The sequence below is a fragment of the Protopterus annectens genome, chromosome 2.part1 (assembly GCF_019279795.1).
Source record: "Protopterus annectens isolate FY-2018-M chromosome 2.part1, PAN1.0, whole genome shotgun sequence".
NCBI classification, from domain to species: domain Eukaryota; kingdom Metazoa; phylum Chordata; order Ceratodontiformes; family Protopteridae; genus Protopterus; species Protopterus annectens.
In genome coordinates, this window is record NC_056729.1 from 352,686,792 (window position 1) to 352,701,687 (window position 14,896).

Below are 14,896 nucleotides of genomic sequence, written 5' to 3' on the forward strand. Positions count from 1 at the left end.
AGATAAAAATGAATTCTCAAAACAAGTCATAAAAATATTCGCATACATGGGGAAAAAAGCTGCCGCCATCACTGTGCCCTGTTTTTGTCTATATAACTCATTATTAAAGTAAAAATAATTATTCTTTAAACAAAAATTTACTAAATCAATTACAAAATAACAAAAAGGACTATCACCCATAGAATATCTTATGGCTTGGATTCCATCCTTATGCTCTATACTCGTATATAGGCTTTTAACATCCAAAACCAACAAATATCTTTTGTCATTCCATTTAATTCTGTTGTATTCAGAAGTTTCAGGGCAGTCTGTCTTTGAAACCTTTCACAGAAGGATCACTCATCCACTTCATCCTACCTTGCATTAGTAAGTAACCAGGGAATAGTAATTCTTGAGATCAGTCAGGAAAATATAGTGAGATTATTTAAGTACTGTTTTTCTGTAGCTGTGTGAATCTATTCATCTGTGTTATTTTCATATTTCATGTGATTGTAACTCTGGTGTTTATTGTAAATAGATATTTAGTACTTTTATGTTCTTTTTATTATTTATTATTAAATATATTGAAACTTTTTATTGGGGCTGGTCCTTTAGAGAATATTTTAACCTTTGAGAGTACTTATATTTATTTGGTGACACTGTGGCCACTCCTGAAAGCCTTACTGCATTGGTCAAACACTACCATTTGTATTAGAATTAATTCACTGATTATAATTGGGTACCCTTGTAAGATCCTTAGAGTAGCTGGCTTTGGAGTGCTTAATGGGAGTAACTACCTTATAGTCTGGGCAGAGGGACATAGCTAGTAAATCTGTGCTAGCCTTTCCCAGGTGTGTGTGTGTGTGTGTGTGTGTGTGTGTGTGTGTGTGTGTGTGTGTGTGTGTGTGTGTGTGTGTGTGTGTGTGTAAAAATAAGTCTCAAACAGTGTGTGTCAGCTACTTGGAGCAGGGATACAGAGCACTGGTTTCACAGAGAGAGGGGTGGAGGTATTGACTTGGACACTCGGTTGAAGACTCAACTCTACAGTTGTGCCAGTGGTAATCTTAATGGGGGCCTAGAGAGAGAGAGAGATAGAGAGGGAAACCCAGCCCCCAGACTGAGTGTGTTCCGTGTGTGCTCTTAAGAGAAATTGTGCTTGATGCAGAAAGCTGCATCTGGAAATACTGTGTGTTTTTATTATTGTTCCAAGTGACAGTGGTGAGGATTCAGCCTCCTTGATTACTGGCCCAGAGGAGGGGGCATCACAGAGGCTTTTCTAGTCTTCAGGTAAAATTACGGTATCATCCAGGTAAGCTACTACATATCTGATATTGAGCATAAGAATTTTGTTCATTAGACTCAGGCACTCATGAACATCAAAAGGCAGGACTCTATAATGTCATTTTTCCCTTAGTTTCTTGGATTAGAGGAATTTGCCAAAAGTCTTTTGCTAGGTCCAAAGCTGTCAAAAATCTAGTCTCGCCCACTTTTTTAATCAGTTCACATACTCAGGGCATGGATATGAATCAAATTTAGATATGTTAATCAATTTTCTGAAGTAATTGCAAAACTTTATAGATCCATAAGACTTTGGGACCAGTACAATGGGGCTATTCCACTCACTTTGAAATTGCTATTTGACAGTTAGTTTAAACATTTTCTGTAAGTCTTTCCAAAATGCTTTGCATTATGATTCTGGAATTCGGTAAAGTTTAAAGTTACTTTCTCACCAGGAATGGTTTCTATGTTATACTAGATTAGATTGTTGCTGCAGGCAGCTCTGAAAATATGTCTTCATTTCTGAATACAAATTATTTTACTTCTTTCAAAAACATTAATATTGTCTCATCTGTTGATTTCAGAACATGATGTGAGGACCTTAACTCTCTCTCTCTGTCTGTAAACAAACTATAAACCTCTCTCTCTCTGTCTGTAAACAAACTATAAACTTCAATTTCTCTACAAAGTTTTAGAACATTTATGTGATACAGCTATTCTGCTTTCCCTTTTTCTGGGTTGTCTCACCTTATAATTTACCTCTCTTACATTTTCTACAATTTCAAAAGGCCCTTGACTCTTAGCAAAGAGCTTATTTTCAGCAGGGGGTACTAACACAAATGCTTTATATTCTGGTTTGAATTCTCAGAGAATAGCATTTTTGTTATATGCCCTTTTGGGTGTCCTAGCTTGGGTCTATATTACATTATCGAAGTTTCAAAACTTCGAATCTGATATGGTCTACACCATATAATCAAAGTCTTGAAAAATCAAAAATGCAATAAAACACAACAACCTACAAAAACAAACCATTTAAAAGCTCTAAGCAGGGGGGCAAGCCCCCCTGCACCCCCACAACCCCCCTACTTAAATATACCAACTCTGAGATCGCACTACAGTGCAGAAGAGGGAAATCTTCCCTTTCTGCACTGTACAGAGATCTCCATTAAAAGATTCAAAGTTTCAAGACTTCAGTCATATGGTGTTGACCATATCAGATTTGAAGTTCTTAAACTTTGATCTTCTGATATAGACCCTCCTACCTTCTCTTTCTCTCTGTGTTTCTTACTATAAGTATTACAGTTTTTAACCTGTCCAGCAGGTCTGAGAAATGCTTTGTCATACGTTTAATTGGGGTGTTTTCTCCTGTCATGTTTCTTTTACTATAGCTAGCAGCCTCAAGGATGTCTGCTATATAGCACATCAAATGGCACAAATATAACTGGAGCCTGGGGTTTGTCCTATATAGCAAAGAGAAGATGTGAAATCAGTTGCCTCAATTTCTCCCTCCTAGTTCATTAACTTTTCATAACAGTGACTAAAAGTGTTATTAAAGAGCTTGACTAGATCATCTGTCAGAGGTATTTGCTGTGCCACTTTAAATAAAGTCCATGCACTATCCTGGACATGAATGGGGTGTCTTGGTCAATATGACTTTCTTTTGCTATTATCTTGACATTAACTTTTGTAGAGGTACTTCCTCATGGAACTTTGCTCCCTAATTAATTGGTGACACTAACTTAAATTTACAAGGGGACCTATTTTGTCCATGGCTACTCTCTGTCAAATGGAACTTCCACTATAGTTAATGGCATCAGAAGCTGTTAAGCACTGTTTAGCTCAGTGCTGTCCTTTGAAATTCTGGGAAGACTGCAAAACAGTTTCTATGTGCTTCATAACACCAGGTCAGTAAAGTCTAGTGAAGGGCCCTAGCCTTTGTCTTATACATTCCTAAATGGAGATGTAAACTGTGACTGTGTGCTGACTTCATCACAAGTGTTCTAAAGGTCAGTGGAACTAGTTAGTGGCTGAGTAGTTGCTCTACAGGGTAACCAAAGGCATAGAACAAGTCATTTTTAAGTTCAAAGTATGACTATGAAGTGGGGCTGTTTTATTGCTTTAGCTCACCATACACCCTTGCTATATATTTTCTAGTTATGCTTAGAGTATAACTATCCCACTGGGCCTTCTTGAAATTGACATTGTTTATCTGAAGATCAGCCTAGTCACCACTGTGCTCATTGGTATACTTGCATGAAATGAAGGTCATGGTCTCTTCTCCTCTAAACACGGACACATGCCTTTACTCCTGATCTAACTCATCCTGTAAAAATCATAACGTGAAAATAATTTTCTTCCACCAGCATACTAGTAGTTTCCACTTCCCTTCTTTAGTATTTATCTTGTTTTCTTTACTGTTAGAATCCTGCTTCTCTTTCTAACTGGCTATCTGCTTTGGCCTAGCGGGGAGAAGTTTAAGAGTGCTCAAATTCCCCTTTCCATTTTCTTCAGTATGAGATTCACGTATCTTTTTCTTACTTCCTTTAGTATATTCTCAATTATAGGCCCTGTCAGTTTCCACACTGACTTATTTTATTACTTTTAACAATTGGAGTCTTTTGGCAAGATCCAGTGTCAGATTTATGTAATCCTTCTGTTGTTGTTGCTGCTGGTTTGTCATTTAGTCAGTCCTGACTATTCATGACCTTGAGGACTTTAGCACACTAGATCTTTTGGTCAAAAATTGTCTGTTTTTGTTCTCGCAAATTCATATTCATTGCTTCAGCAATGCTGTCTAGCCATCTAAGCCTCTGTCTCCCATCTCTTCTGCACCCAGTCTTTTCCAACATCAGTGTTTTCTGTAGTAAACTCTGTCCTCACATTATGGGGCCAAAGTATATGAGTTTTGTTTCACCATCAGGCTTTCCAGTGAGCTATATGGGTTTACTTCTTTAAGTAGCGACTGCTTTGATCTTGTTGCAGTCCATGCGATTCTCAAATATTTTCTCTAGCGTCATAGTTAAAATGCATCAGTTTTCCGGTGCATAGCCTTACTTGTAGTCCAGATCTCACATCCATGTGTTATTGTTGGAAAAAATATAACACTAACTATATAAACCTTTGTTAACAATGTGATGCCATTGCTGTCGAAAATCTTAATCCAGATTTGCCATAGTGTTCTTTCTAAAAAACATTTAATTTCATGGCTGCAATCACCATTTGCAGAGATCTTTGAGCCCATAGAAAGGAAATCTATCACTGACACTTCTTCCTTGGCTGTTTTCAAAGAAATGATAGAACTAGATGACATAATTTTAGTTTTTGTTGATATTGAGCAACAAGCCATTTTTTTGCACTTTCTACTTTCACCGTCATCAACAGGGTCTTAAACTCTTCCTCACTTTCAGCCATCAGAGTGCTATCATCTATATACCCATTTCTCCCAGCAATTTTGAAACCCTCTATCCTGAACCAGATCATAATTTCTTTTGTGTCTTCGAGTCCTATAGTTTTCTCTGTACTAGGATTATGTATTTCTGGCTGGACTTGCTTCCCAACATCTACCATAGCACTTTAATCTGGGAAAAATACTGACCGATTATCACATCATGGATTAATAGGCACTACTAGCACCTAGATGCAACCCTTTGCCTAGAATGGCCTGTATTTCTACCTGTGTTATAGGGTACTCCATTTTGTCTTCATTTTGTTTATCTATATCATTTCAGTCTCCTGTTTACTCACTGCTTACAAAAATATTGCAATAGACCAGTGATATTACACTTCCGAATCCAATAACTCTTTTATCTGTTTTTGCTCCTCAGCAACAAAAAAGAGGCAGCACATCAAAAAGGAGACAAAACCTCGCAGCAAATCACCATTTATTCCATACATTCCAGCAATGGACAAAGTACACCAGTTCAGTGCTAATTTCTTGAGTCTTGATCTCTTTTTGTTTAGCCACAATGTTACATTTAACAAGTTTAGTAACAGCACAATGGCAAAAAGCAGACTCTTCATTTCTAGTAGGTTAAAGGTCAGTATTATCACATTCCAGAGACATGCTTTCAGGTACAGTTGTGTTGGCTAACATTAACACCTTTTATAGGCACTGTATTGCTGGCAGTAGCAATGCAGTATTTTGCCACATGCCCTTTTCTACATATTTAACACAAACCAACTCATATAGTAGCATATGTACATGATTTTAGGCAAAGGAACATGCTTAGCTGAAGATTTATTATTAGCCCTTGCACATGCAAGTCTGACTTAGGATATGCCATTTCAGGTAGCAACAAACATTCTACTAAAATAACTAGTTGTTCAAATGACTTACGATCACTCGGCTATACCGAGTTTTGTTGGTTGCTAAGGAGTGCCCTTTTAAATTTATCTACAGACAACATTTCTGTAGTTTTACTTAACATTATTTATGAGAGGTACTAGCCACCATTTTAAAATACGCATTAAATCAGTTATTTGTGACCTTACCGGTTTGTGTGTACTAAATGTCCAGTTATGAAACTTAAGTGACTGTGCCTCAGGTGAATTCCCAGCTCTAACTAAAATTTCTTGTTTCAGTTTTTGATATCTGCATGCATCAGCATCCTGTTGGTCAACTTAAAAATGAATCCTATGAGTGTTGTAGCCAATGGTGAAGGACAACAGGATATTTCTTTAAAAAAACATTGTACAAAAAAATCAAATCATCTGGTAATTTCATCTGAGAATATGTCTAGAATGAAAAAATCTGCAACTGCAATTCTAAAATCATTCATATAGGTTTATCAAAAGCTGGCCAGTATTATCAAACCATAAATGTGAATAATTAAAGACGTAGCAATTTTTTCAGTTCCTAGCATGATAGTTTATTCCATATTCAAAATAAGATCTAACCCAGCTACACTAATTAGTTTTTTCTTGCTTACTGAAATTATTCTGACAGGAAGAACGCAGATTTTCAAACACAGTCACAGTGAATAATGGTGGTCAGACAAATTGTTCCTGCAATCCTGCACCTGGAAGTTTAACACCAACAATGAAGGTAAGTACAGAGTTCCCCAAAAGGGTTAATAAGTTTTGTTTTACATGTATGATACAGTGATTGTATCATGAAGTTCTTTCAATCTCATAAGTGTGATGCAGGTTCCTATATTCCTTCAAAATACATTTGCATATGACGGCAAAGTTAAAACAACAAATACAGAATAACATACAATATATGATGCAACAAATTATGATTTTTTTCCCATACTACCCAAGGTATGGTCCCATGTCACAGCCTTGAATAACAGAAGTCAAAATACACTCGACTTCAAAAAATGGACCCACTATGAGATTCAAATCCTGATTTCACACACAGGGCTTTTCCCCTCTGCATTGCGTTATGTAATATAATCAACATCAAGGTTGCTGCATCTTGATGATGGGGAACTTTCTCAGCAGTGACCCCATTCTCAAAGACTGCTTTTCATACTGACTGACAGTTAAAACATCAGCAATCACAACTGGAGTATACACTATAAATTATGCTATAAAGCATAAACACTGTTTTAAGAATGAGTAGATTAAGCAGAAATTTGGGGAGGGAATGTAGGAGATGCAATGATTCTTTGTGTGTCTTATGCAAAGAAATCTTACTGCAATATTCCAGGACCAAAAAAAAATTGTCAGATTCTAGTTCAGAGCAGTCATATACACTGTGGTTTTGTACATTTGTGCCATCTCGTGTATAGGAGATTAAGATTGGATTTAAGTTTGAACTCTACAGCATTTTTAGGATCATTTTCTTTTACATTGTACTGGGCTCACAGTCATGTCCATTACACGAGAGCTTGGATAGGCGAAATGTGACACCAAATACCAAAGGACTAAAAGTTCATCATATGGAACTAAACCCTTCTCCTTAGAAACAGTGGTTAGATCCTGAATTGCTTTACCTGAAGAAATGAAGATTCAGTACACTTGATAATTCAGATGACTGAAGTAGAAAAGTTATTTTTTGTTAAGGAACTTCAACAAAAATGTATGTGCATTTTTTCAAAGGCTTTAGATTTATTCAGTACTAATACATCTTCTTCGTTTTAACTAATGTCATTAAAATATTGAATTAGTTCTAAAACTAGGTTGTTATCCTGTGTTTGTTGATTATTCAGGAAATGTGATTGGAAGCTAGAAGTAAGTTCTGTGGAAACTCTCTGTAACCTGTTTGCTAAAATGACTTCTAGCAATGCATTGTCAATATTACTAAGTGAAATCAGATTACTGCCTTTTTTAAATAATGTCCACACCCATTTTCAGAATTTATATAGTTGTGGACTGATTTATGCATGAATCATGCATGCTAGATTCACTAACATGGTTAAAACATTTGGCAAGAATAAATCAATCTCATTTTCAAACTTTTTGTAAAATGCTGTGGTGTACTTATCAAGTATCAGTGACTTACCCATTTTGAATCTATCTTTGTCCTCTGTCACCTCCCTCACTAAGCAATTTTAGTCTAGCATCCTACAATAGTTCTCATGGTCTAGCATCCTACAATAGTTCTCATGGTCTAGCATCCTACAATAGTTCTCATTAGCTGTTTTCCATTTGAAGTCCTTAAAACAGATATTAACTGTATCCAGTGTAATCTGGGGATTAGACTTTGCTCATACCTCTGCATAAGTTCTCACAAACTCATAAAAAATTGATTGCAGGTCAGTTATCAGATGGTTGCCTTAATTCACATATAGAACCCAGTTCTTGAACTTTTCTAGTTTTAAAAAAAAATTCCAGTAGTTTAGACATATTCTAACCCAAGTCTGCATACTTGGCATACAACTTTTTGATTGTAGCTGGAGAAACCAGTTGAATGAGTGTCAGTGCATTTTGGCCTGAATTCTTTCAGCTGTTTTTGTGGGTCCACCCTGTGTAGTAGGTATCTGTTCTAGTACATTTGATTCTACTCATGATGTCACAAGTTATCATAGGTTTATAGGTATATACTAGGCTAGCAACCTCTGGGGCCTTTATATTGTCTATAGTGGTGAAGAAGTCCGTCTATGCGGCACAACTTATAAGAAAAGGTATGGAATCCAAATTTAAGGAAATTATAGTCCCACTGTACTCAGCCCCCATTATAGGTTCATAGGTGATTACAAGGCTAATGGTGCAAGAACCTTTACAAGTCTAGCCAATAATAACAAGGATATGACAATATTATATCTTAATTCCTAGATATGGGATGGGGTAGTGGGTCTTTGGGTGTTGGAGTCCTGAGTCATTTTACAGACTGCCTCTATCTATAAGGGACATGAGCAGTACCCTGGGAGTGAATTTATGGTTCCACATCCATGTATCCAAATTCTTTTTGAAGTGAGTGAGGGATGGGCTTTGTTTTATGAAGATGGGAAGTTTATTCCATAAATGAGGCAGCCTTTGGGATATGAATCTGTCTCTCCATCAAGTTCTGTAAGAGTCATAAATAAGGTTAAGTCCATGGAACGGGTAACCTTTGTATATTTTTTTCTTGAAATATGTAACATTTTCACCAGGGCTGGATCAGAGAATGCCTTGTAGGTTAGGCATAAGTCCCCTCTCAATAAATGATATGAGATGGAGTAAAGGGAGAGATCCTATAGTCAGTCCTCATAAGGCATATATCTTAAACTTTGTATTTTTTAGTGAGAAACCTCTGGGGCTGCTCCAGTTGGTGTAAGTGCCTAGTTAGGTATGTGCAGAAGGGAGCACTATACTTGATTATGGCCCTGATGATGGCCAAGTACAGTGGCACTATGACTTCCTTTGAACGTGATGTTATACCTTTACTTATGAGTTGAGACATACAGAAGAATTTCCTCACTACAGTAGCTACTTGATGGTCAAAATTTAGGCTATTATCTATCTGTGTTCCTAGGTTCCCAGATCCCTCACCATTGGTTCTACTTTTAGTGGTGTGCTATCAATATTATAATTTGTAGGGATATCTGATTTACCAAACAGTATGATTACATATTTTTTAGCATTTAGTCTCAGACCATTGTTTTGGAAATAGTCATTTGTCATTTTTAGGCCTGTTTTTAGGATGTCAATATAATTTGGGGATTCGATGATTGCTACCAACTTACAGTCATCGGAGAACTTAGTGAGCTAGAGGCTCCCATCACTAGCCTTCACTTCAAAGAAGTATATACCAAACAGGAGGGATCCCAACACTGAACTCTGTGGGACACTACCAGTAACAGTTTTTTTTTTTATCAGACATGGATTTACCTATCCAGCGGACATGTGTCCTGTCAGTGAGTCCATTTCCTATCCATCAGACTATGTCGAAGTTTATGCCTAATGCAGTAAGTTTATCTATGATCCCTGAGTAGGGGACTGTGTTGAAAGCTTTGGCTAGATAAGTGGTGTGTACCACTTTATCCTCATCCATGGCTCTGGAGACTTTCTCAAAGAAGTCCACTAGATTCAGCAAGCAAGACCTCCCTTTGACAAAGCCAAATTGGGGCTAGTATAGTGTTTGGAGATTTTTTATGTTGTTATTGATCAGGTCCATGATAATTCTCTCCATGGCCTTGCAGATAAGACTGATCAAGACTATGGGTCTGTAGTTCCCTGGGTCAGTTGATGGGCTCCCCTTATGCAGAGAGATGACTGATACAGTGCTCCATTCCACTGAGACAAAGCCCATCTAGAGGTTGTGTTTAAAGAAGGTTTCTAGTGGCTCTGATGGATTCTGTTTTAAGCTGTTTAAGAAGCATCCTAGAATGAGAGTTATGGGTTCCATGGACCTGAACCTTCCTGGAGGCTGTGTTTTTGGCTTTAGTGAGTGCAGTAAGGACCTGTTCCCTCATAATGACCAGTAGGAGGATATTTGTTGGTATTTCTTTGGGTTCGGTAGGAGATGATGGGGTGGAGAAGTTTGAAGTGAACTTTTTGGCCAGTGGGGTTGCTACAATTTCAGGCTGGGTGTAACTGTTGCCATTCATGATTAACCCGGCACATTGCTGAGCATTTCCCCTGCGGTTACAAATAAAATTAAAAAAAACTTATGGTTATCTTTCACCTGAGAGGCTATCTTTGCTTTGGTAGATTTGACCAGCTCTGTATTTTTTTTGTTTAGACTGGTGAGTGTCTTTTTGCACTATTTTGTCTGTTCCTTCTTGGCTTTGGAGATTTTTTCCTTTTGTTGAATAGTCTGTTTATGCTAGGAGTCCACCAGGGTATTTTATTTTTGCTAGTAATCATAGTTTTGACTCAGACAGGTACTGCCTCCTCTATGCAGCTATAAATGTGGTTGTACAGTGCTTTTCTGTACAGCACAAAATAGGCCTCAGTGTCATCTGCATTTGGAGGGGCTTGAAAGTTTAATAAGCTGTCACTTAGTTTGAGGTAATTGGCCTTAGCAAAGTTTTTAACAGGGTTGGAGTTTGATGAGGGTTCTAGTTTAGTTTGAATACTAAAGGAGATCATTTTGTGATCAGATCTTACCAGGGAGGAGTTGATGCACAGTAGGGAGCAGCATCCCCCCATGTTTGTCAGTACCAGGTCTAGGATATTTGTACCTCTAGCTGGGGAGCTAACTAGTTGCTCTTGGGTGTTTGTGTTGACAAAGTCCAAAAACCTCTGAGCAAGTGAATTATGGGTTGTATATTTCCCCCAGTTTATGGAGGGGTAGTTGAAGTCACCTATAAGTATGGTGTTAGGATGAATGTTAAGAGATTCCAGTAGGTTTACGTAGGAGGTGTGGTTTTCCAGACTCATTTTAGGGGATCTGTATCTAGCAAGGCTATGATATGAGGTCACATCTATGGTTAGTTGAGCGTGGAGTAGCTGAAGCGTGCCACGTTGTTGGACCAGTCTAGTGGTGTACTTGTCCTTTATGAACAGTGAGACACCTCCTCCCTTTGTTTTATTCTGAGCTAAGGGGGACTGAAATGTATGAAAGGCATTGCAGCCTTTGATAGTCGGGGTGCTCTCCATGGTTCTGAACCATGTTTCAGTGAATGCACATATGTCTTCTTTCTCCTTGATGCGGAGTGCTTCCAGGTAGTGCAGTTTTTTTATTTATACTTCTAGCACTGAGCAGCAGTACCTTTAGGTGGTCGTGAGTGATTTTTGTTATGTTGGAGGGTTTAACAATGTGGCACAGCACTGTGGATATAGATACAGTTTTTGTGAGTATCCAGAAGCCAAGTGGTGAAAAGTGTATTGTGGTTTGTAGAGCATGTCTCCTCAGGCTGACAGATATTGGACCACCTTGTTGTGACACCAGAAACTAAACCAGTTGTTGAAGTCAATCATTTTTTGTTAGTACCATAGCATCATCATTGGTGAAGGTGGGATGCTACTTAAGGCTAGATTCATACCCACGTAGGACACATATTCAGAGAGCTCCATCATGTCTCTCTTCATGTAGTCCTATGAGGTACGTCTTAGGTCACTTAGGCCTACATGGATTATGACCATGTCATACTGGTACTTGTGGTTTAAAGACATAAGTGCATGCACGGTTTGGTGGACCTTGGCTCCAGACTCTCCTTGTTTAGCCTGGTAATGATGATATCAGTATGTCTTACAACCGAATCCCCAATAACTAGAATGTTTTGCTGTGTGGTGTGTTGCCTCATGGGCTTGGAAGCGGGACTACTGTGATTTTCAGATTTGTGTGTTGTGTGAGGAGCTGTCTTTTTTGAGTGTGTGCAGGGCCACTGAGAGATGCTTTTAAGAGGTCCTGGAGGTTTGGGTAGATTACGTGTGAGTACCTCTGTATATGCGTGTCTATGTGTTTGTTCCTTAGTGTTGGTACTGTGTGTTTTGGGTGTAATGCTAACAACTTGCATTTTTTGTGTGTGCATACGCTGTGCTGTCTGTTCTAAAATTAAGTGGTTGTTAGTGAACATGAGGCAGTTACTACACTACCTCAGGATTCCCATATCCATCTGGCCAGAAACAGAGAATATAGTGAAACGCCTATCCGTTACACCAGATCCTTAGTAGATGGGAAGGACTAGAGGAGAGTCGCTTAAAGGTCTAAGTGAGAGTGTTTAATAGTATACTGTAGCCTCCACCTGCAGTGGTGCTGCCCTCTGCATAAACTGGCAGTTCTTTGAGCAGCTATTAACAGTGAGTGACTGGAGGGCATTTCCTATAGTGGATTTTAAACTGGAGAGGTTTGCTTATATACAAAGCACAGGTAACTGCATTTGCATGATGCGCAAATGTGAGGCTTTTATACCAGCAGGATGAAAGACTTTTACACAGTTAAGCCCTCAGGCCAATCAGATAAGCACACAATAAGCCTTTCACCAGAAGTTCCTAAATCAGGTGCATACCAGACCTCTGTTCCCACCAGAGTACAGAATAAAACCCTCTTAATGTAAAATGAACTGGTTTTCAGCTCAAGTGCAGCAACAAATACTTTACAACAAAAGGTAGAACTTCTGCAGTATCAGAAATCCTTGGAAATAAGCTTACAAACCTTGCTAAATGTTTCCAAATACAGAAAAATGTGCACAAACATGGAAAAACTTCTACAAACACAGAAAAACTTTGCAAAACTTAGAAATATTTTGGCAAACTCAGTTGAACTAGGAGATTATGAAATATCCAGATACTGTTAAAATGAACCAATAGCAGTACTGTAACACACAGATGGCATTTCTTTAACAATTGCAGGCTGACAAACATTGCTAAATTCAAACAAATCAGTAAATACAGCCCAGAACTGTTGAATAGCACTGAGATAGTAAGAGCAAGTACAAAAAATACTTATATCAGCTTTGTTGGTCCACAGATGGCTTTAGATGCAATCCAAGGTTCTTTTAGTCACATGAGTCCAAGCCAGGCACAGAGAAGCTCTGAATAAATGACCAATGCACAGTGCGCCATTTGGCATGTCTTTAACTAAACACTTACAGCAGTTGGCGCAACCTCAGAGAGTCTTCAAAAAGAAAATACAGGGTGTAAACAACATATCCTATACCGACGGACTAAAAGGTCAATCCCTTTACTCGCAGTTCCAGCTCTGATGGAGATGCTACACATCTGCAAGCCAAACATCACAAAGATCACCCGAATTAGGGATCTAAACTTAGTCAGTGACTCAAACAAAACATGATGGAGAGACAGATATGTGTCTCAGAGATTGCCCCTTCTTTGCAAAAGGCTTCATATTTACATTAGGCAGAGCCCTTCCCTGGCCCTCTTTAAATGTGATTTGGATCAATGGATGTGGAATTGCAAATTCACACCTGGGGTAACACCTATAGCACCTATGTCCCTTATGGACAGGGGCAATCTGTAAGATACTCAAGGCATAAGCATAAATACATGCCATCCTCTTGCCCCTGGGGTCATATACTAGGGAAAATCAGGTTATACTGGCTAGTCTCATAAGGCCTTTTAAACAGTTAGCCTAGTAATTTCCTATGAACCTATAAGCCTAGTCATGCATCCCAAATGTATCCCATGAGTTATTGTGCCTTCAGGGTTATTTTATGGGGTGTATGTTAGTTAGGGCATGATTTAATGACTGCCACTGTCCATCAGAGACGTAGGTGTCAGACCGGGGTGAATTTCTAATTTCCCATCCACTTGTCTGGGTTGTGCTTCAATAGGGTTAGGGAAAAGCTCTGCTTCACATGGATGGAAAGACTATTTCAAGAATGGTAATTCTCTGAGATACATACCTGTTCCTTCCAACATGTCCTAGTTAAGTTGCAAGCAAAATTCAAATCCTTCAGTCTAGAAGTTCTATCAGACCAGGATACAAGGATGCATTTTATGTTTCCCCAGTTTCCCCCAGTTTCTTTTACTTTCTTTCTTTCCAACCCCTCCCCCAGACTCTTTAACTTTGCCTTCCTTCCTGTGGCACCATCTTTACCTCTCTGAACCACTCTAATCCTTTCCCTATACCACTGTTAGAACATCCCTTAACCTCCTTGCTTACTTTCCTCTGAACTTACCTTCCACTCCACTGATTGTTTTTTTTTTAACCTTGATTCTTCCTTTCCTTGGCTCCTATTAATGCAAACCACTCTCCCCCATTTCACACCACCACCCCATCCTCTACAAAGTACATATCTACTGTTACTCGTATATCTCCTAGTCTCTACCCCTCAACACTAGCATGCTCTTCCCCTATAGACTCCTAACTAACTCTAAAAACACTGTTCCCAACTACACTAGTCTAATGTCCACAAACCTCTCTACCTGTATACTACACCCCAAAACAAACAAAATACTTCATCTATCATCTTATCTCTATCCTTCTCTCCGGGGACATCCACCCAAACCCAGGCCCCTCTACCACACTGAATCCAACCCCCCAACCCCCCCCCCCCCAAGCAACAGGCAAACCCCTCCACTTCTAAATGCTTAGAGCCTATGTAACAGAATTCCAAACCTTCATGCCTGGCTTCTACATAATCAGCCCGATATTCTCTGCATCTCAGAAACCTGGCTTAAGCCCCACAAACAAGATTCTGAAATAACTCCTCCCAACTACTGCAAGGAATGACAGAAGACAAAAAAAAGGGGGGGGTGTAGCACTCCTTTACTCAGCATCCCTCTTAGTCACCCCCTATACCAAGTCCTTTCCCAAATTTGGCCAAGCAGTAATAATATCAGTCCTACTCCACCTAAACAAGCA

At 38.8% G+C, this 14,896-nt stretch overlaps 1 protein-coding gene across 1 annotated transcript in view; it reads left to right on the forward strand.

Annotated features, from left to right (window-relative positions):
* FAM184B (family with sequence similarity 184 member B) overlaps nucleotides 1–14,896 on the forward strand; it is a 908,731-nt gene that overhangs the window by 767,742 nt on the left and 126,093 nt on the right. The window contains exon 17 of the mRNA XM_044063450.1: nucleotides 6,203–6,301. Within this exon, the coding sequence (XP_043919385.1) occupies nucleotides 6,203–6,301 (99 nt within the window). The remainder of the gene's footprint in view (nucleotides 1–6,202; nucleotides 6,302–14,896) is intronic.